General features: G+C 40.6%; 2 protein-coding genes across 3 annotated transcripts; both read right to left on the bottom strand.

Annotated features, from left to right (window-relative positions):
• Positions 1 to 278: 278 nt before the first annotated feature.
• Positions 279 to 4,397, bottom strand: tbxtb (T-box transcription factor Tb). 2 transcript variants are annotated; one of them, XM_033613868.2, is made up of 8 exons: positions 4,107 to 4,397; positions 3,747 to 4,011; positions 3,445 to 3,579; positions 3,139 to 3,200; positions 2,983 to 3,044; positions 2,696 to 2,872; positions 2,212 to 2,344; positions 279 to 1,310 (listed from the first exon to the last, which is right to left on the bottom strand). In XM_033613868.2, exons 1-8 carry the CDS (start codon positions 4,310 to 4,312, stop codon positions 1,040 to 1,042), a joined length of 1,311 nt encoding a protein of 436 aa, XP_033469759.1. In that variant the 5' UTR covers positions 4,313 to 4,397; the 3' UTR covers positions 279 to 1,039. The 2 variants fall into 2 exon arrangements, with proteins under 2 accessions (XP_033469759.1, XP_033469760.1); XM_033613869.2 differs by having other exon boundaries at positions 2,696 to 2,869.
• A 702-nt stretch (positions 4,398 to 5,099) lies between these two features.
• LOC117247839 (uncharacterized) lies at positions 5,100 to 19,573 on the bottom strand. Its single transcript, XM_033612421.2, has 13 exons — positions 18,664 to 19,573; positions 16,784 to 16,891; positions 16,383 to 16,538; positions 14,111 to 14,191; positions 13,876 to 14,014; positions 13,669 to 13,786; positions 10,391 to 10,487; positions 6,931 to 7,002; positions 6,721 to 6,824; positions 6,464 to 6,524; positions 6,096 to 6,235; positions 5,891 to 5,993; positions 5,100 to 5,813 (listed from the first exon to the last, which is right to left on the bottom strand). The coding sequence occupies exons 1-13, from the start codon at positions 18,790 to 18,792 to the stop codon at positions 5,757 to 5,759; spliced, it is 1,365 nt and encodes a 454-aa protein (XP_033468312.1). The 5' UTR covers positions 18,793 to 19,573; the 3' UTR covers positions 5,100 to 5,756.
• Between the last annotated feature and the right edge of the window lie 92 nt (positions 19,574 to 19,665).

Raw genomic sequence — 19,665 nt, 5'->3', positions numbered from 1 at the left:
AACAGCATGCACCGCATCTCACGTGATGAGGACGGAAATATCATGTGACTGAAAAGTCGATTCCTTTTCGTGCAGGGCTGCTAGAGCTACATCTGTCCCATGGACGACAGGCCTACACACTTATAAACAGCGTATATTCCAGTAAATAGGCTATAATACAGTGCTTGTCAAGGTTGCCCAGCAACCTTAGATGCAACCTGCCGCCATGCTCTTCAAAGCTGGTGCATAAAAGGCACAAGAGTAGCACCCAGCGCCTGATCTTGCGTTTTCCAGGCGGTTTAAGATACAGCATGTGTATGGACCCTTAAACAGCAACATAAAGCCCTGAACAACAGCAAGTAAAGCACATTCAAGTTTTAATTGTCTTGTAGATAACTTCAAAATGTTTCTTTTTAAATGATATTGAAAGTTGTTTATCGTCTGCATAGCAGAATATTGACATTAAATCCATCTTTTCATTTATTTTTTAAAATAATCTGGAACATAATATCTCAAACAGGGACATTGCAGTACAAAAAGCATCATTTATGTATATACATGGTGAACCTCAAAAACTCTCATTCACATCATTTAATATTTTTCATCTGTACACTGTTTTTACTTACTGCTGTGAATATCATGGAGCTGTGCTTAATATAAGCAGGTTAAAATGGATTTGGGCTCACAAACATTAAAATATATGTTTTCCCTGCTATGCTGAAAAAAACATTTGCTGAACAAAAGGGAAAAGTCAACCAATAATAAAAGTAAAGTATTCATTTTGTTGTTTTGGGGGGTTTGAAACTGAGGGTGACTTCTTGAGACAAAACCACATTTTAAAAGGGCTACTTCAAGAACTTGAAGTCTCTGTAGCTTCTCATTAGTACCATTCTTAATTAATTAAAGTACCACAAAATTGAAAACAGTCTTTTGCCTGTAAAAACTTACTTGGAAACAAATAAAACCTGTTTCATTTTGGGTTGATTCTTCCCTTAGGTCACAGCAGATCAAACATCCTGCACACATCCTCCTTCTCTCCACGCATGCAGACACGCCTCCATCAGAGGGACGGAGGAGTCACAGGAGTCCAGGCTGAAGGTAGTCGCCCGTGTGGAGAAGTGTCATACTGAGCTGTGTCATGCACTTCTGCTGCTGTGCCGCTGTCGTACATGGGAGAGCCAGAGGAGGGCACTGTGGCTGAGTGAGACAGGCTGGTGTAGTGGCTGCCCGACCCTCGAAGGAACTGTGAGCTCAAGCTGTTGTTTATCCCCCCATTCTGGGACACAGGAGTCAGGGGCGAGTTACTCACAGACCACAGGCTGGTGTACTGACTGTACAGAGACATGGAGAGAAAACTTCTTACTCAGCTCTTCTTAGCAAGTTTTAGAAGTGATACCCATGCAGAAGTTCATGAATGTGTTCAAAAATGATTTTTTTGTGAGAAGAATGAGTAGAGTACATTAGATAGATAGTTTTAAGACACTGTTCTCATAAAGTGCAGTGATAAAGACAAAATGGAAAGCCAAATTTAAGTTAGAACATATACATAAAGGTGAAGAATTTCAAAGCAATACACATTTCAGTCAATACGTTGATTTGTGCTCTATTAAGGATCTTGAAATTGACAGCAAAAAAATTCTTATGGTCCTCTGTAGAGAAAAAGTTAAGATTTTCTTTGCCTCATGGAGGAGGTCAGAGCAGAAAAAAGATGATGTAACACTGTTTGATCTGTTTTAAACTTGTCAGGAGACTTTGACATGTTGTGACCATCTCAGTCTGTCTTTATGCTTTTGTTTTCCAACGTCAGCTAATGATATTCTACTTTTTTACTTATGGCAAAACTATTTTGACACAAGCAGAGTACTAAAAGATGTAGCTACTGAATAGCCTTCATTTTCAAGCAATCTTTTTCAACGTTCCTTTAAAATGAAAAATGCATAAAATGACTTGACCAATATAGTTCAAAGATTCAAAGATTACTTTCATATTTTGTTTTCTTTTTCTCCCTCTAATTATTGAGTTTACTGTGTGCATGATTATCTTACTAGTTGTATGTTTAATTTGCACCTGTGATACTTGAGTGTCTACCTGCAACTTTTTACAGTTCCCTTGTTCCTGATCCGTGTTTTTTGCGATTTAGTTCTTCTCTCTGTCTACATCTTCTTTGTGTTTGTGAGTTGTATTGTGATGTGTTCAGTTGGTGCAATATAAATGAAGAGGAACTACACAAACCTAGAGTTGGTGCCAGAGGTGGAATTGTGGGCCATGGGCATCATGCTGGAGTGTGTTGGCATCTGTAGACTGGACCAGTTATCGTGGCTTGAGAGCATCGACAGACAGGCTGAGGAGTTATCGGAGTAACCGACTACAACACAAAGAGAAGCACTGGGGTTCAGTAGGTGAACAGGGGACTGGTGGTTTTAAATTAATTTGTAAGAAATCATGTTATCACTAAACATGTTGCCCTCTCAGTTTGATTCAAGACTCCCTGTCCCTGTGATATCATGTGACAGTTAAAGGTGTGAATATTCCCTCCATACATTCCCCGTCTGAAGCCCAACCATTTACAGCTCTGTGGCTCCACTCACACAAAAGCCAGAGGAATGCAAAACATTCCAAGCTCAGCAACATTTGTTTGAGTTTCTTGTTAATAGCCGAGGAGGAAGTGGTGTAATTCCTGGATGTGTGACGGTAAAGGGTGGAGAGGAACACTCACTGGGAGAGTTGGTCCGATGGGTGTAGGGACTGGTGTAGGGGGCAGAGCGGTGGTTCCTCAGGGTGGAGTAACGCTCACAGCCATGAGATGGTGAGAGGGAGATGGGACTCCCAAATTGGCTGTGAGGACTGGCGGGAGGGCAAAGAGAGCTTGAGCCTGGAATAAACCAACCACCTACTGGTCCCACGGATGAGAAGAGACATAATGAAATTATATGAGCACCATATAGCTGACAAAGTGTGACATGAAATCAGAAGGATACATGAAAAAAACAGTGCAGTGCTTACACTGAGAGTAAGATGACTGCTGGTTTTCATTGGCATCTTCTCTTATATCTTTGTGATCACTCCTGAAAAAAAAAAGATTGACAATACTTGGCATAACTTTTACACAAATAAACACAAATAAAATTTAAAAAATGTGTCAACAATGTGGATTCTTACCTCTCCTTTGCATCGAGGAAGGCCTTGGCAAAGGGGTTGTGCTTTATTTTAAGAGCAGTTATCTAAAATCCAAACATTAAAGGCGAAGAAATGTTAAAATTTTGGTTTTCCACCGATAAAAATCACAAAAGAAAAACTAAATGCTGTGCGTAAAAAAAAAAAAAACAGAAAAAAAACAACGCTTCTTGTACGCGCGTAAAATGTGCGTATTTTACGCGCGTACAAGAAGCGTTGTTTTTTTTTTCTGTTTTTTTTTTTTTTTCAATATTAGTAATTAATCAAATATTTATTTTTAAAAATGCCAACCTCTTCGTTCTGATATGCTGTTACTGCGATGAACTGTGTCTCCGGGAAAGAGTGGCTAGTGATCATCCTCCTCGGGCCTCCAACCCGCACTATGTGGATGCGTGGCTCGTACTTGTGTAAGGAATTTAGCATTATCTGAACAACAACAGATGACAATACATAGTTATAATCAAAAATTTCACATGAATTTCATTCTATAAATTAAATACTTTAATTTGGAAAAGCACGTGGAAGAGAGTGATCTGTTTTTATCTAAAGAAAAGATAAAAATAGTAATATCGAACCTCTTCTCCTCTGCCTACCTGGCCCCCTCCGTTGAGTTTATTGGTGAGTTTGACTTTACTGAAAGAGACGGGGGCTTTCATCCAGTGTGCCCCGAAGTTTGGAGAGTCCGGGTGGATGTACACGCAGCTTGGAGTTTGAGGTTCAGGTTTGCCCCCAGGTACCCACTCCCCGTTCACGTATTTCCACCTGTGATTGTCCGCAGATACGAAGTCCAGCAAAAAAGAATACATGGCGTTCGGGTCTAAACCAGACACGTTCACTTTCAGCACCGGGAACATCCGCCTTGATTAAAGGAATGACAAACATATTTAATATTATATATAAAAGTGTTGTATTTTACCTGATATTGCGCACTGTGTGTTTGCATTAAAGCTCACCTGCCATTCTTTGTCACTATCATTTCATTTGTAAGATCCTTAAATTTCTGCCAAAGCTCGTTCTCATCCAGGGACACTCTCAATTCCTTCTCCGTGGGGTCTCCCTTCTCGCTGCCGGCCTGCAGCTCACTCTCCACCGCACTGAGTAGGTGGTCCACCCGGTGCTGACCAACCTTCCCTGGACACTCTCCGGCGCCCGTGGCCATCCTGTCCAACAGCTCCAGGACGGAAAAATTGTAACGCCAGGTCTTCTTGAAAAGACCTATCTACCACAGATAATCCTCTACTTGTAACTCCACAAAGACAAGTAGTTTTCTCAGGACGTCATGAAGCTCCCAAATATATAGGCCAAAGAGAAGCTCCATCTCGGGATGGGTGTTTGGAGCAGAGATGGTTGGCTCATCTCCTCTTTGATCTTTGCGGGCCTGTCACCGATTGGCTGGGAGCGGCCATATCCACAGGATGACAGCGTTTTGAATAAAGCAGTTTAACCTACTTTATTACATCAACCTGTAAACATTGACACTTAGATCAAAGACACACCTGCAGAAACCAAAGCACTGTGGGCTGACCATGGCTGGTCCCCAGTCCCTCAAGACTTCACTCCAGACTTCTTGGACTTTTTAAAATAAATGTTTCCCAATCTTTAGGTTAAAAACTATTGCTTTAAATGTTAGCACATTGTTCTGGCTGGGCCAGATTTGGTGAGGCAGTTTAGGACATGTAAAGGAACCTGGCACATTTTCAGTCCTGGTGAACACTGTGCCAATTACAGTATAGGTGATGAAAGAAGTTCTTCATATATCATTAATACAGTAATTAATAAATGAATGACCACATGAATAAACACTGGATAGAAAATAATACTCAAGTGCAAGTGCAACCACCACATCCTAAATAACTATTGCACACTTTTTTCTTTTTTTTTTTAGAACAATCTAATGGCTGTAAAGCTTCATCATCATCACAAACAAATTCTTATCACAGTTCAAATCATTTAATGTTATTATAGAATAACTTTTATTTCACAAAACCTACACGTGTTAGGACTTCATGGAAAGTCTGAATTTAATATAGACTTTTCACAAATAATTTAACCAGAGCCGGTCCTGGCACATTTGGTGCCCTTGGCAACGACAACTACAAACAAGAACAAGAGCTGATGAGAAATCAACAAAAATAAACAACTTAGCTAAAAAAACATTTATAATTAACAAATAATAAACAATAAAACGATACAGTCTGTGCAAATTTGCAAATTTCATCTCGTTTTTGTTTCGTCCTGGATCACCATTTCACTTTCTCTAAGGCTTTCCACATACACTCCACTCCACCATTTCCCTTATGTTTAATGTTTTTGAATGTCACAACAGCTTTTTTTTATTTAATCTACCCTCTGGGTGGTGCCCATCAGCTGCTGCCTATGTTGCCTATAAGAAGATGTCATGTAGCATTGTTATATTACAGTATAAACGTATACAATTGTAGCTAATCAGTATGACATGGAATAAACACATGGTGGTAATGTAAAGAAAATGAAAAAAGTATCTCTCACAGTTGACAGACATTAATGAATCCACAAACTGCATATTATAGATAACCAACACAATAATAACTGCACATATTCCCCATAAAGAGATGGCAATATCTTCAGTGATCTGTGTTTACTGTGTAGTTTCTCCAGAGCTTAAACCCACGGTCAATTACCTAAAGAGAGAAGAAAAAATAATATTTTATAAACATTACAATCTTTATACAATTATCACTCTGACAGATCATTTTACCTCTACATGCTTTTGTTGACACACGTCTTCAATAGATAAAGGATCAGGTGTTTTACAGCAGCACACTGCTGTGTCCCAAACCAGAGTCTCAGAGCATTGGTGGCTGCCAAGAAAACACCCACACATGCACAGTGACAAGTGATAATCAGTCTTTTGTCTCTAACAAACAAATTAAATAAATGTTAAGGATGTTTTTTTAATGCACCTGGCTGAGGTTGTTCTGCTGAGATGCCAAGGAGATGACAGACGGTCATTCTGGATAACTTTCGGCTGTTTCGGAGAGCAGGGAGGCGGCTGGTTGGTTTTGCCTGTCTTCCCTTGTTTGGACTCAATGCTTGGAAGCATCTATGGAAGAACAAGAACATTAAAAACATCTAGACATGTGCAGCAGTGTCATGTTCACAAATAACTACTGTATTCTGGTCATTTTATCCACTGTGACCTGTTGCTATGGTAGCTTCCAAAGGAAAAAAACACAAACGCTAAAGTCAGATAGCATTGTGACAGCTACGTGTTAACTTCCATAGAGCTCTGCGGTGTTGTGTTGTGTTGTGGCTAGCTTGTGTTACTAACCAAATCTTGGTTGCCTCCCTCCTCCTGCCAGCACAGTGAGTCTGTCTCCCTGTCCAGCAGTCTGGACCAGAGTTCACAGCAAGCAGAGAAAAACAAACCTCAGTCAGTTTAAAGACTCCTTCAATACGCTTCTGATCTCCTGTCTCCCTTGCTGGGTCTGAATGTTACTCATGTACAGAACATACAGAAAAGGGTTAAAATATCTATGTTAGTGCATCATTACTTTTTTGTTTCTGCCTGTTTGCTGAGTTACCAACCTCTGGGAGACAGCCATGTTGGTTAAACAAAGAGCATACATGTGTCTCAGCCGCCTCAAATAAATCTCTGCTTTCCTGCTCTTCTCAGGAACCTCAGGGATAATCTGTGATTGAGAGAAAGTCGTAAACATGAGCGTTTCCCTCCAGAGTTCTGTGCTAGGCTACCAAACACTGTAACAGACAGAGGCAACAGTCGTTAGACTGACCTACCAAATCAGGCATCTTGCTCTGGAAGCTCCTCATGAAGTTAGGCTGTAGGGTTGCAAATGTGGGGACTTTCATCTGCGGGTGGCACATATTACATTCATCTATCATTTCCTTGTCCATTAATCATTTTGTAATTGAAAAAGAGACATCCCCTCGTATACGAGCTGAGGTAACCATGGTGTAAAAGTCATAGGTGTCATAGCCAGTGTCATTTCCCACAGTCCTGGTGTCCCATTTGGCGCCTCTCTCTCCTCCTCCAACACCCCACCCAGCGCTAACTGTCACACCAGGCCACTTCCTGGTATGGGCCTACAGCACTGTGAATTAATGTTATTGATCTATATGGTGCTATATACTGTGGATCCCCAATTCTTGGCAGATGAAATGCAAGTGTAACTCAAATACACTTCAGAGAATACATTCAAACTTTGCTTTGCTTCTTTTTCTAGAGTCATAAAAGTGATTATTGCATATTTCTCCCCATTTAATCACTTTGCTTCACTGCAAACCATTTTTTTTAACATGCTGTGTGCCTGATTTTTTATTTTGATATTGTCACCTTTCAGGCCACCACTGGTTTTCATTTGACCCAGGAGGGCAAGGGTACTAAACTTGCTTTGCCCAGGGGCCACTTTTGCAAAATGACAGGAGGTCAGGGGCCAGTAAATGAACAAACACAAGTAATTAATATATAAAAAATAGTCTGGACCTCTTTTGGGGCATCTGGGGGATCCTCCCCTGGCACTGTAATTTGATTTTGATGTGTTTTTTTTTAATGCACTGTGGTCCACATTCAAGATAAGAAAAACTAAATTCCCAGTGTGAATAATTTTATTTTCATTGTGAATTAAAGGATGGTCAGCCGGTCACCCAGCAACCTATCGCAGGCCAGATTTTACCCACTCGCCACAAGTTGGGTAACACTGCAATAGGGTATGAAAATCCACTTTATGAGACACTAAATTGCTAAAACTGTGATGTTACCATTAACATCTGCTTTAATTGTACCTATAATTTGGCATTGTAAAGTCTGGCCACTCCCAAATTCTCATATTAAAATAATTGGACACCATGTGGCAGCCTTCATGTTGTGAAAAACATCTTAAAATAATATGTGAGCACTTTAGTTGACATTAACAAACAATGCATAATACGAAGATAATGAGCTAAAAGATGCTGAAACACTGGTATTGTCCTTTAATACCTTCTCATTAACTCATTAAATAAGTATAGTAGATAAAATAATTCCAGCAAATGATATAAAGTAATTTGATTCAACATACAACCTAAAAAATAACTTTAAATTATCATATAGTTGAACACCATTCTGAGACTGTTTAATATTTATATGTGTTCTAAAGCAAGGTAATTTTTTTTTTTTAGTCGTAGTTGAATGGTATCCTTCCATGTATCTATTATTGTGAGATAAACAGTAAAGTACTGGCCTCCTGACTTCAATGCAGTTCCCATACATATGTACTGTAGGTGCCTCTAAGCCTGAACCCTGGACCGACACCCTGAGGATGTCAACAGGGGTGGCAGTGCTCTCCGGCAGCGGAGGATCTGAGATGTCAGCGCGGAGCTGCGGTGAGTAATGCTCCTGAATGCCTGCTGGCTTTCACCAGTCTCGTCTGACCACTGTTTGCCTTCCCCTGCTCTCCCTCCAGCCAGGCTCATCCTCTGTTTGCTCAGGCCCATTTTGACACAGAGGTGAGAGAAAAATGAGTCCTGCGTGCTTGTCCGTATATGCTCAACTCAGCACCTGAGCATAACCTCATCTCCAATGTTCCCACTATTCTGAGTCTCTTTACAGGCAGCCTCTCTCCTGATCTGTGGTATCACTGGAAAGATGATTTGAAATAATGCTCTCTATGCCTCTGCCACCTCTTAATATCCTTTGTCTTCTTTAATTAATAAAAAATGTAATGTCCCAATTTAATCAGCACACTTTAACAAGTCTTGTGTTCACTCTTTAAGCTGGAGGCATGGTGAGCCTTTTCCTTGACACAAGCTACAATTATACTGTGATGATTTGTTACCTGAATATTTAAAAGGATAGTTATGTTAGAAAAAGAGGAGACAGACACTACTCTCGCACCTGTGCATTATGAAGTTGCAGCCAGCAACTGGGTATCTTTGCTCCGCATAAAGACTGGAAACATGGGAAAACAGCTAGTCTGGCTCTCTCTGAAGGTAACAAAATCCACCTACTATCACCTTTAAAGCTCGCTTTAATTAAAAAGTGTAAAACAACAATTTATGCTTATTAGTGGGTATCAGTATGTGCTGGCTATGTCTCTCCGTCAAATTAGAATTACCACCCCATAGCTGTATGCCTCCATGTACCAGTCAAGTTGCATTTACAGTTTACATCCATGTTTGTGAGAACACGGATGCTTCATACACATTTTAAACCCAGCAGCACAGGAGATCTATAGTCAGCACAGTTTCAAGGAGGGCACCCAAGATTAGAGTCACCAATTCAGTATCTGACCAAATGTCTCCCCTTCTGTCTGTCCCTGTCAGATATGACGTTGAATAATGGTCAGAAAAGTGATTTATACAAAATATTATGATGCCACAGTGAAGTTGACCTTTGGCCGTTTGGATATAAAATGTCATCACTTCATCATTATGTCCTATTAGACATTTGTGTAAAGTTTTGTCATAATTAGCAAATTAATTCTTGAGTTATGGCCAAAAACATGTTTTGTGAGGTCACACTGACCTTTGACCTTCAACCACCAAATTCTAATCAGTTTATTCTTCAGTGCAAGTGGACGTTTGTGTGAAATTTGAGGAAATTCCCTTACAGTGTTGAAATATCTCGTTGACGAGAATGAGACATACAAAGTCACAGTAACCTTGACCTTTTAACTATGACCACCAATGGACAACCCAAAAACATAATGCTTCCAGCCATGGCTATCGCCAGCAGGGAGGCATGAAAAAAATTAATTGGCATTTTAATACTTTGATTTTTTACAACTGTATTAAACAAACAACATTCAAGAGGTGCTGTAAGAATGTTTTTTTTAACCAGCTCTCCTCAGCTTCTAGTCTTAATGCTAAGCTAACCTAACTGGCTGATGGTGGTAGCTTCATACTTAATGCATCGACAGCAGTATCAATCTTCCTATCTGACTCTTGGCAAGAGAGCAAATAAGTGTATTCCCCAAAATATCAGACTATCACTGAAATATTTTGTTTGTCACATGTACATTGTTACTTTTAAATGGTGAGAGAAAATGACTGAAATAAAATCTAAGCTTGACACAAAGACAATGAACCTATACAGTTTAATCAAACCCTCAGTAATATGTGTCGTTGCTGAGTGTATTTGATCTGTCTGGGTTTACGTGTGTTGGTTTGAGGAGGCAGTTGGTGATCACTGCTCCAGGTGTGTTTGTCTCTCACTGCTGTTGTTAAGTGGGATTCCTGCCTCTGTGGTTCTAACACTAACCTTGGGAAACATTTGCTCAATTTCATCCTTTTCCTGGTTGCCACTGAAGATCAACTCCACCGAACTCTCCGTAGAACCAGACCCTTGTTCTAACAACCTACACACACACACACACACACACACACACACACACACACACACATGAAAAGATTCGTTCATTTTACAGAAGATGAAAAGACCACTGATGGTAAAACATACTTAATTTAAATAATCAAGGTAATCTATGTTGAAACATCTTTATTATCTGATCAGCGTGCTTGCCGCTGTGATGTCTGACCTGCGCACAAAATGTCGGGTTGTTAATATATTCCTAATGGTGTGCTACTTCTCAAGAGCAGCCATAGTGTGGTGCAGCTCACACCCAATAACACTGCGCACTCGGGTGACAACACACTTTGTCTGCTGGGTGCAAACTGGCTCCAGGGAGGACTCCTGAGCAAGGCAGCGTTTACTCACAGGGCAGTGCAGCAGGTAACAGATCTATACAAACACCAGGAGCTGCACAGGAGGCAGTTGGAGGAATGAGGATGTGGACCTGTGCGCTTATATATGTACAGTATTGTTGCACACTGATATCTCATTAAGAAATGTTGCCTAGCAGCATCCTACGAAATAAGAGGCAATTAGACCAGCCCTGTCTTATGTTCACTTTCCACTCAATGAAGTTATAGTAATAGACATGGTATGTTCTGGTCAATCTAATTTTGTAGCCGTGTAATGCATACTTGTGAAATTCAACATGTTGAAGAGACCATGACCAGATGGCCACAAAGATAGCAAATTACTGCCTCAACTGTCCAATAAATCACAGCAGCCAATAATAAACATATAAATAGCCACAAAGCGGGACAGATTGGATGAATTGGCTCATTACTTAAATACATAAACAAAGACTTTGCCATATTTTGCCTTCAGCTCTAATTGCTTTTATTTTGGGTATTTCTTATGGATGTGGGGAATGTGCCTGTGGCTCACAGTCGAGTTGGGGGGCGCAGGAGGGGCGGCTGTCTCGCCATGTTTGTCTGTGGAGTGGTGAGATTTCACACTGATGAAGGACTTGTCAGCACAGGCCTTCACTCGCCTTCTTACTAAGCTCCTAATGTCCCCAAGCCAATGTGCTGCTTCACGGTGGCAGCCTCGTGCTAACATCATACATGCTCCTACTAAACAGGGTTCAGCCCTAATTAACAACAAGGGTGACAGCAGCCGACACTGCTCTGTTATACATTCACAACATGTAAACGAAAAGGACTCTGAGGGTGATATGAGCAGGTGCAAATATGTAAAGTGGATCTGAACATCATGCCTTGGAGATTACTTTTTGTAGCTTAAGTGTTTTCAAGGCAATACTTTTCACTCATTACCACTTAAAATAACTTAAAATAACTTTGTGTGCACTAAATGCCGAAATTTAAGATTTGAAACACTTGAAACAGTTAAAATACTGAAACATTTGAAGTTGTAGTTGATCTACACAGTTACTGAAAGAAGCTGAAATAGTAAAAGGGAGGTGCCAAAGAAGCGTAAGTGAAGCGTGAAGTGTCAATTTAAGTGTCAGCTGAAGAGTAAGCAACATCTATCTATCAATAAAGTTTCTCAACAGGGATAATGCTTGTATAACTAGTGATGAGTGGAACCACAATGCAACTCAAACTCTAACACGCTCTCAGATTATCTCTGACACTTTTTGGTAAATGGAGCACTGTTTGTCTGGAAGCCCATAAAGCTTTAACTCTCCAAACAGTTCAACATCTGCTGGCAGTGCCGGCATGAAGTGACACCACTGGCCCAATTGCTATATTTCTTTTGTAGCGGACATAATTACGACATTTTCCCCTGGATAATGTTTGTCCGAGTCAAAGCGGCCGTCCGAGGAGGTGAGCCTTAACAACAGCGGGGTCAGATTGTGTTGGGTCATCTCACTTCTACGTGAGTAATCAGCTTTCTCCTCCAGGAGGGTCCCTGCCAAACAAGCCTCCAGCGGAGTCAGTGTTTGTTCTTTAAGGCAGTGCAAACAGAGACCATGAGTGCTCACAGTTTTAGACCAGAGGCGTCCACAGCTGAATACCATCTCCCCGCCGGCCCAACGCCAGCTGCATCTTTGACACATAAAACCTCTGACATGTAGGACCTCAAATATACAAAGTATTTAAATCTTCAAATTCATTTGATAAGGGTATTGGTGTCTGATGCACATGTTATACTGCTGCCTACTAACATAATCAAATAAACTCAGGACTTAATATGTTGTGTCACTCGAAAGGAGTAGTATTACATGAGGAAGATCAACACCACTCTCATGTCTGTACAGTAAGGCTAAGCTACAACCAAGAAGCTAGTTAGCTTAGCTTACAGTTGAGCACATTCATTTTTCCACCTCCACTTATGAATGGATTTAAGTTCAAGAAACAAAAAATTACGTGTTAATTAGTGGGTTTTAGAGGTGTTGGTGGGCAAACTATGTTACCTGTGGGAAGAGCCAGGCTAGCTTTTCCCAGTCTTGGGCAATGCTAAGCTAAGCTAACCAGCTTCTGTCTGCAGCCATACAGTGCTGCTGCTGCTGCTGCTGCAGGAATGAGTCCCATCAGGATGCATTTTAGCACTCCCAGTTCCCTCATCTTGAAGTCTAATGGTTTTTTTGAATGGGTTTTATGGTCTGCGGTTCACACAGGCTTAAAAGACCTTCCGGTTTTGTTCTACAAAATAAAATGCACCAATAAATACCCCACTCAAAAATTTTGAAGCTTTTACTTATCTTTAAGAAGATGGTTGATAACAAGTGGCTAAATGAGACTACATCAGACCAAACATGGCTTTACCACCAGGTTGTAATGGTGACGTTACGTCATGTGAATGTAGTGTAGTTTGTTTCTAGCCTAATGTCTGCTTTTTACCTCAAAAATCCTAAAATTCGTGTTTGTTTCAAAAGATTATCTTGTTGAAAAGTCTAATGAAATATACGCATAATAAGCATTTGTTTGCCACAGATCATATTTTCTGCCATAATCTAAAATCCAAGGGAAAAATCCTGTTGGCTTTCTGACAAGGGAACCAGGGCAAAGCTGACTGCTGCGTTGGCTGACTGGAAAAAAATTCAGCCATTCAGCTCTTTATTCAGTGGACAAATAAGATCAATCTTGTTGTCTACCTCTTGGTGAGTTGGGATGAGTACATGTTGCGAGCACTGAATGTTACAGGTTATATAAGGAAAGCAGAGATATAGACTATTTGAAATGAATAATTAGTCAGTGGTCGATACCCAAATACAAACTTATTACAATGTCGGTAGTCTCCATCTGCCATGGCCCTCGTGTCCTCTATCTTCAGCAGTGCAGGGGTGTTTTTCTGACGTCTTGTACTGAGTCATCAAATCAATCACAGGTCTGCTTTCCAGCACTGTCAATGTTATAACAAACAAAATCACAACTACTGATTTTGTATAATACATCTACAAAGTGGTTTTATATATTGTACTGTAACTCAACTCCTTTTCCTGACATCCTCCAGACTTTTCTGTAGCTGTGATGGGGGACAGTTATATGTGATGTGCCCATAAAAGTCCTCCAAGTCATGGTGGGTTTTCAGATGTCCGTGCTCAGCTAGCTGCCTCTGGAGGTCAAAGATCTCACAAAAAACAAACAGTGAGGGATGAAAAATAAATCAGTGAGTGAGCGGATTAAAGTCAGGTGTCATACTTTTTGGTTCTGGGACAAAACCTACCAGGTAATAGCTGGTTTTAGGGAGGGACTCCAGGTATGAGTCATTGTGCTGCAGCTTGACGAAGGCCAACTTCCTTTGTTTCTGAGTGAAGAAAAGAGGGAGGCAGACAGACAGCCAGAGACAGAGAGTTGTGGGAATAGAGATTTAAAGTGAGCCTTCCTTGTTTCAGGGGCTGGGAAACAGAGTACACAGAACAAATGAGAAGTAAACACACAGCCACAGGAAGCCATTAACAGCAGCAAGGACCAATTAGGCCCCAGCAGGTGTTCTTGCCTCTGCCTGCTTTGGTCCTGCCTCACCTCTGTGTCTGTGACGGAGCCTCTCGATCTGAGCTGAGGAAACAACGGGTGCTTTCATTTGCTCAGCAATTTGGAGCAAAGGATTCCTGCTAGAGGGCCCCTATAGTCCTTTATTGTGCTCTTTTTGTCTCCCCCCCATCACCACCAAGTGCAAGTCATTAGAGAGGACAATTACATTCTCCTGAAGAAGCTCAGCTTTTACAGGAGGGGAAGATAAGACAGGATCTCTCTCATGTTAGACCCCCTCTGCAGGCTCTCTAGAGCTTATTGCTCTTTTCACACCCTGCCAGAGAAGAGGCGACACAGTCAAAATCAAAGTCAATCACAGCAGCTACCGCAGAAGGAGAATTATACAAAAGAACAGGAAATAAAACTTGTAAAAAAAACCCTGAACAAACAAACAAAAAACATTAAAGGAATGAGAAGTGAAAGAAAGTATGAAGCAAAAAAAGGGCCAAACAATATATGTCTTATAAACAACTTCATACATAATTGTGAAACGTCACCATTACCTTATTGTTGATATTTTAATACCACTAAATTTAAAGCATTGACATATTCTTAACTTTGAAAATCATCCGTCTAGATTTTTGGTTTATTTTAAATTTTTGTCATTTCTTTATTTCAAATTTCCACTGATGGAAATGCAAATGGGATTTTAAGTTTCACCAATTTAGATGGATAAATTAAAATGTCCAAAGTTGTAGTCATTATATTGTTATATAATAAAATGTGTCAAATGAGAATTTGAAAACAATGTGACACGTAGTGGTGAACCTAAAGAAAAATATAAAAAAACTTGTAAATTCCAATAATGACTTTTTTAAGAATTAAACATCTGAATACTATAAACTCAGTGGTTTTTAATTTTAACATTAATTATTCAGCAGGTGTGTTGTTGTTTATAAGTTTCAAATTATTACGACCTTTCTTTGCTTCCATACAATGAACCAAAAACACTTGTCTGAACTGCTCAAACATCATGTGCAAACAATTTGTTTTATCTGCCACAAGGTAACGTTTAACTGAAGCAGGTTCATTCGGGAGTTGTTTCACTAGTCACATTCATCAACAGTGTTAGTCTGCTTTACTGTGCAAGAGTCACAGAGTCACAGGTTCAAGTTGTAAACCACAGCTGTAATTGTTTTAATGATATGCATGTCACTTGAGGAGCAAAAGAAAAGTGAAGGTGTTGCAGTCAAAACAGTGAGGCTTTGATTTGCAGGGTTGTATATTTGAGCACAGACAAAGTGTTGGTGCAGTGGGAGGCAAACAGCAGTGTGTGGGCCAAATCAGGCTCTCTGGGAAAATACTTGCTCTCCTAATATGATGAAGTTTTTACTTCCAGGACTGACATCAGAACTTTTCCTCTGCCCATGGATGTTGGATGACTGTAATGGGTGATCCTGGTGGAGTGTGTGTCAGAGAGGACAAACAAAATACAGTCAAGACTAGAGGACCAACCAGGCCACTCCCCAGGAACCCCAGACCCCCAAACAATTTCATGTCAGATTGTTTTTGGTACTTCAGCGGATTGAAGGTTTGTTAGGAATGTTCCAACTTTGCACCACTGACGAACAATATCAACTACAGCTCAAAATCTGGAAAGAGACCTTCATTATTTTACATTAATTAATTTATATTGTGCTTGTTTAATAACCCTTGGGGCCAAGCAGTATAATTTCAAATCAACACGTGGCCCTTGAGCAGATTTTTGCCCCCACAAGTTGTAACACAGAGTAATAATGTGATCACACTCTGCAGACTGAAAAACAAATGAACCAGAAAAATGCTTAAGGTATTGAATTTAATGTGTTTAATAAAGAATATGATCTGTAATAAATAATATCACCACAAAGACAACGCCTATCTTTTATTTGTAACTATTACATGTGAATGTCAGACAGATTTTGACCTCTGTATTTCGCGCACATGACTCAAATAAAGCCCTCACTTTTTATTTAATGATTTACCTGCTTGGTGTAATTCTCTGACTTTACCCTGACTGTCTCATCTCTCTGCTGCAGCAGTAATCTCTGTGAGTGGACCTTGTCTCTGAGCAGGGCAGCATAGCGGCGATAGAGAGCATCTCGGAGACGGTGCATGTTCCTGTAGACCTCTAGATGGCGCTGGAGGATAAGCAAATGAAAATAAAGGACACCAACTGAGGGGAAGTGAGCTAAAGGGAAGCTTTACCTGAGTCTGGAGGCAGAGAGCAGTGTTTCAGTATTGACTACAGAGAAGAAGGTGATGAAATCATTGATTACTGATCAAAAAGAAGTGGATATTTCTTTCTGCTGTGTTCTCTCACTGCATCATTGTGCTTTCTCTGCTGATGTATAAGTGTCTCATCATTGGTAGAGTATTTATCAACCTGATCGAGCTGAGCCTGACGCCGGGCCTTGGCCTCTTGGTCCATGTCTGGACTGCTGCCATGCATTGCCTTCCTCCTCCGGGGCTCGGCTCTGACTTCATCCCCTGCCTATCAACAGTAAAAACCCAATTTAGATGCTGTGGGAGTGAATCAGTCATCTTGCCTCAAGATTAAAAAAATAGAATGCATTTTTGGTAATCCCTCTCATCTGCCAAGAGCAACCTCCCACACAACAGCCTGACATTGTGTTCTTGCAATACCCAGCCACAGAAAAAAGAAGATACGCAGGAGGAATATTATGCCCACCTCCTCTCCTACAAAGCCCTCACCTTATTTCCTGCATGTCTCTAGAAGACAATTTTGTGAGTCTGTGATCTGCCTTAAACATATTATTGGGAAACAGTGTCCTTATTTAATCCTGATGATGATTGATAGCCAACAGATGTTGCAGAGGGAGGTTTGACAGACATAATTCAACTATCATGAGGCAAATATTGTCTATTGTATAAAGAGAAAAAGGAATGCAAAATGTGGAGTATGTTGCCAAAGAATGCAAAGCTAATGGGAGTATCAGCATGCATGCCAAAGCAGATTTACTACACAGAAAATCATGGGAGGTACATGCTCCCATTTATAACCCTTAAATGAAGAATAAAACATGCTTGAGCTTTTATGGGAGGACCGTACTCTCTGATCTAAGTCTTCTCTCTGAGGTCACCCTGTCTCTGGGAAATGCCTTGCTCGTAACAGGCCGCCACTGAACGACCACATTACTGAAGTTTATGGGCTGAGTCTGCTCAGGAAGTGTCTGCTTTGTCTTTTCTCACAAAAGCTGCTGAAAAACACAGGATTTATCAGTTCCGTTGCCACAGTAATACTGTGGTGGCAGAGCAAAGGGACCTGCAGTTCTTTTGCTCTCACCGCTGTGTGCAAAGTGTCAGTGACGGGGCGAAGGCAGCATCCATCTGCGCTCCCTGCCACTATAAATCAGGGGAGGATAATGCAGCCATCCTGCTGTACCACGTCACTCTGCTGAACAGTGATCGTGATACTGCAGTGAGGTGGACAGAAGCCTGCAGCCATTTTTCTTTTTTGTTTTTACACCTGATCTAAAAAGAGAAGAGCTGAGGCTGAGACACTGTAGACAAAAATAGAAAATGGAGACATTAGGTGCTGCAGGTGTTAACAGAAATGGTTTGTGGCAGGCAGAGGATGAAAAGACAGAGCTGAAAAGAGAGACCTGCAGCATGGGGAGGAGTTAACAACTCCAAATGAAAAAGACCTTGACTTTGGACAAAATGTTTCCACTTGTAACCAAGCCGACCGTCTCAACTTGTTGCCAGCTTCTGCTTCTTTAAATTCTACTTTTCCTATTGAGTACAAGTATTTGAGCTACTTCAGACATAATAATGCAGCTCTCACCCCCAGGACAGTCATGAATAGCTCGGCTTCAGGCCTAACCCAGACAGCAGTGAATACCACAGAGAGGCACATAAACAAGGCCACAATTGAAAATAACGACACAATAGAGGAGGATTACACAACATTCAGTCACCAAGCGAGTAGATAATATCATCACAGGAGCCAGGGAGAACCAAACGGGTCTTGGTACACACTGTACTGGCTCAGCCATGATCTCAGTCCGCAACATGCGACAACAAAACCACTTTGTGACACGACAAGATGCTTTATTCTGGCAGCTTGTTTGTTTACTAACAAACAAACAATCTGTTATGTCATGTACTGGACAACAATAAAAACGTGTACTAGGACACATGTTTGACATCTTATTAATTCCTCTATGTTTAAAATGTCATTTAACTGGATGACAGCAGAATATAAACATGAAACAGTCAGTGCTGATGGGTTATTTCAAATACCTTTCTGACACCAACAGGGAATAAGTGTGCATCTGAAATAGAAGGCAGAGTGCTTGATTGATGAAGGTCTTTAAACCCAGACGTCATTGCAAATCCACTATTAACCTTCAGAGAAAACATTGTTGGCATCAAACTCCAGAAATAATATCAAATGACAATGTTACCTGAGGATATAAGTCACTTATCAAGGATAACTTACCAGCTGTGGGTGTGTGGGGGGCTTTTCAGATGCACTGCAACGCCTCAAACTCCTCTATCCAGCTTGTGGCTTTAAAGTGTACCACACTCTGTGAGTAAAACTCTGGTTACCAAGTTACAGAGAACAATGGAGAAGAGTTAAACCTTATTGCGGGGCACCTTCACACTGTACACACAAACACACACATTTTGAATGCATTTGTGAGCCTGCATGAAGATTTAAAGGAATACTTCACCCACAAAAGGAGCATTTGTAAATCAGTTAGTCATATCATGTTACCTAAATGTATGTCTCTACAGAAAGCAATAAATATATTGATTAATTGAATGATCGGGGACCGTGTTTAACAATAGCAAAACTCACACAATTCGTGCAGCATGATCCAAGTCTCCTTTGTTTTGCTTCACAAACGTGTATTTTCTCTAAAACTGAACTGAAAGTGAAACTTATTTGGATTATTTTTAGCTAAAATGCATGTTTTTGGGAATTAATGAGCGTACGACTGGATAAATACTACTGATATTATACTGCGCAAGTTGTGTGAGAGTTTGTAAAATAGATTTTTTGATATAGTTTTGCTGTTGTTACGGGTAGTCCCCAGTAAGTCTATCAATATGTCCACTGTTTTCCATGGAGGCATGCAAGAAAAACAAATTTTCTCCACAAATTCAAGGTAACATGCTGTGACTAACCGATCGACAACAGCTCATTTTGTGTGTGAAGTATTCCTTTAATTTGTGTCCAAGGCTGGCATGTGATCGCTGTCTCCTTCAAAGTTTCCCCTGACTGGTTTGATGGTCAAT

This window comes from Epinephelus lanceolatus, chromosome 17 (assembly GCF_041903045.1).
Source record: "Epinephelus lanceolatus isolate andai-2023 chromosome 17, ASM4190304v1, whole genome shotgun sequence".
In the NCBI taxonomy this organism is placed as follows: Eukaryota; Metazoa; Chordata; class Actinopteri; order Perciformes; family Serranidae; genus Epinephelus; species Epinephelus lanceolatus.
The sequence above is the reverse complement of the archived record's forward strand: the minus strand, read 5'-3'. Positions and strand labels throughout refer to the sequence as shown.

Excerpts from the sequence above, each read along its gene's own strand:
- tbxtb (XM_033613868.2), bottom strand. The coding sequence starts at position 4,312 with ATGGCCACGGGCGCCGGAGAGTGTCCAGGGAAGGTTGGTCAGCACCGG. Across the intron at positions 4,012-4,106 it reads ATAGTGACAAAGAATGGCAG|GCGGATGTTCCCGGTGCTGA; the intron begins GTGAGCTTTAAT and ends CCTTTAATCAAG. Across the intron at positions 1,311-2,211 it reads ACCTCTGGCACCAACTCTAG|TCAGTACACCAGCCTGTGGT; the intron begins GTTTGTGTAGTT and ends GTCTCTGTACAG.
- LOC117247839 (XM_033612421.2), bottom strand. The coding sequence starts at position 18,792 with ATGCCAACAATGTTTTCTCTGAAGGTTAATAGTGGATTTGCAATGACG. Across the intron at positions 16,539-16,783 it reads GTCAGGCTCAGCTCGATCAG|CGCCATCTAGAGGTCTACAG; the intron begins GTTGATAAATAC and ends CTTATCCTCCAG. Across the intron at positions 5,994-6,095 it reads AGCAGAACAACCTCAGCCAG|CCACCAATGCTCTGAGACTC; the intron begins GTGCATTAAAAA and ends TTTTCTTGGCAG.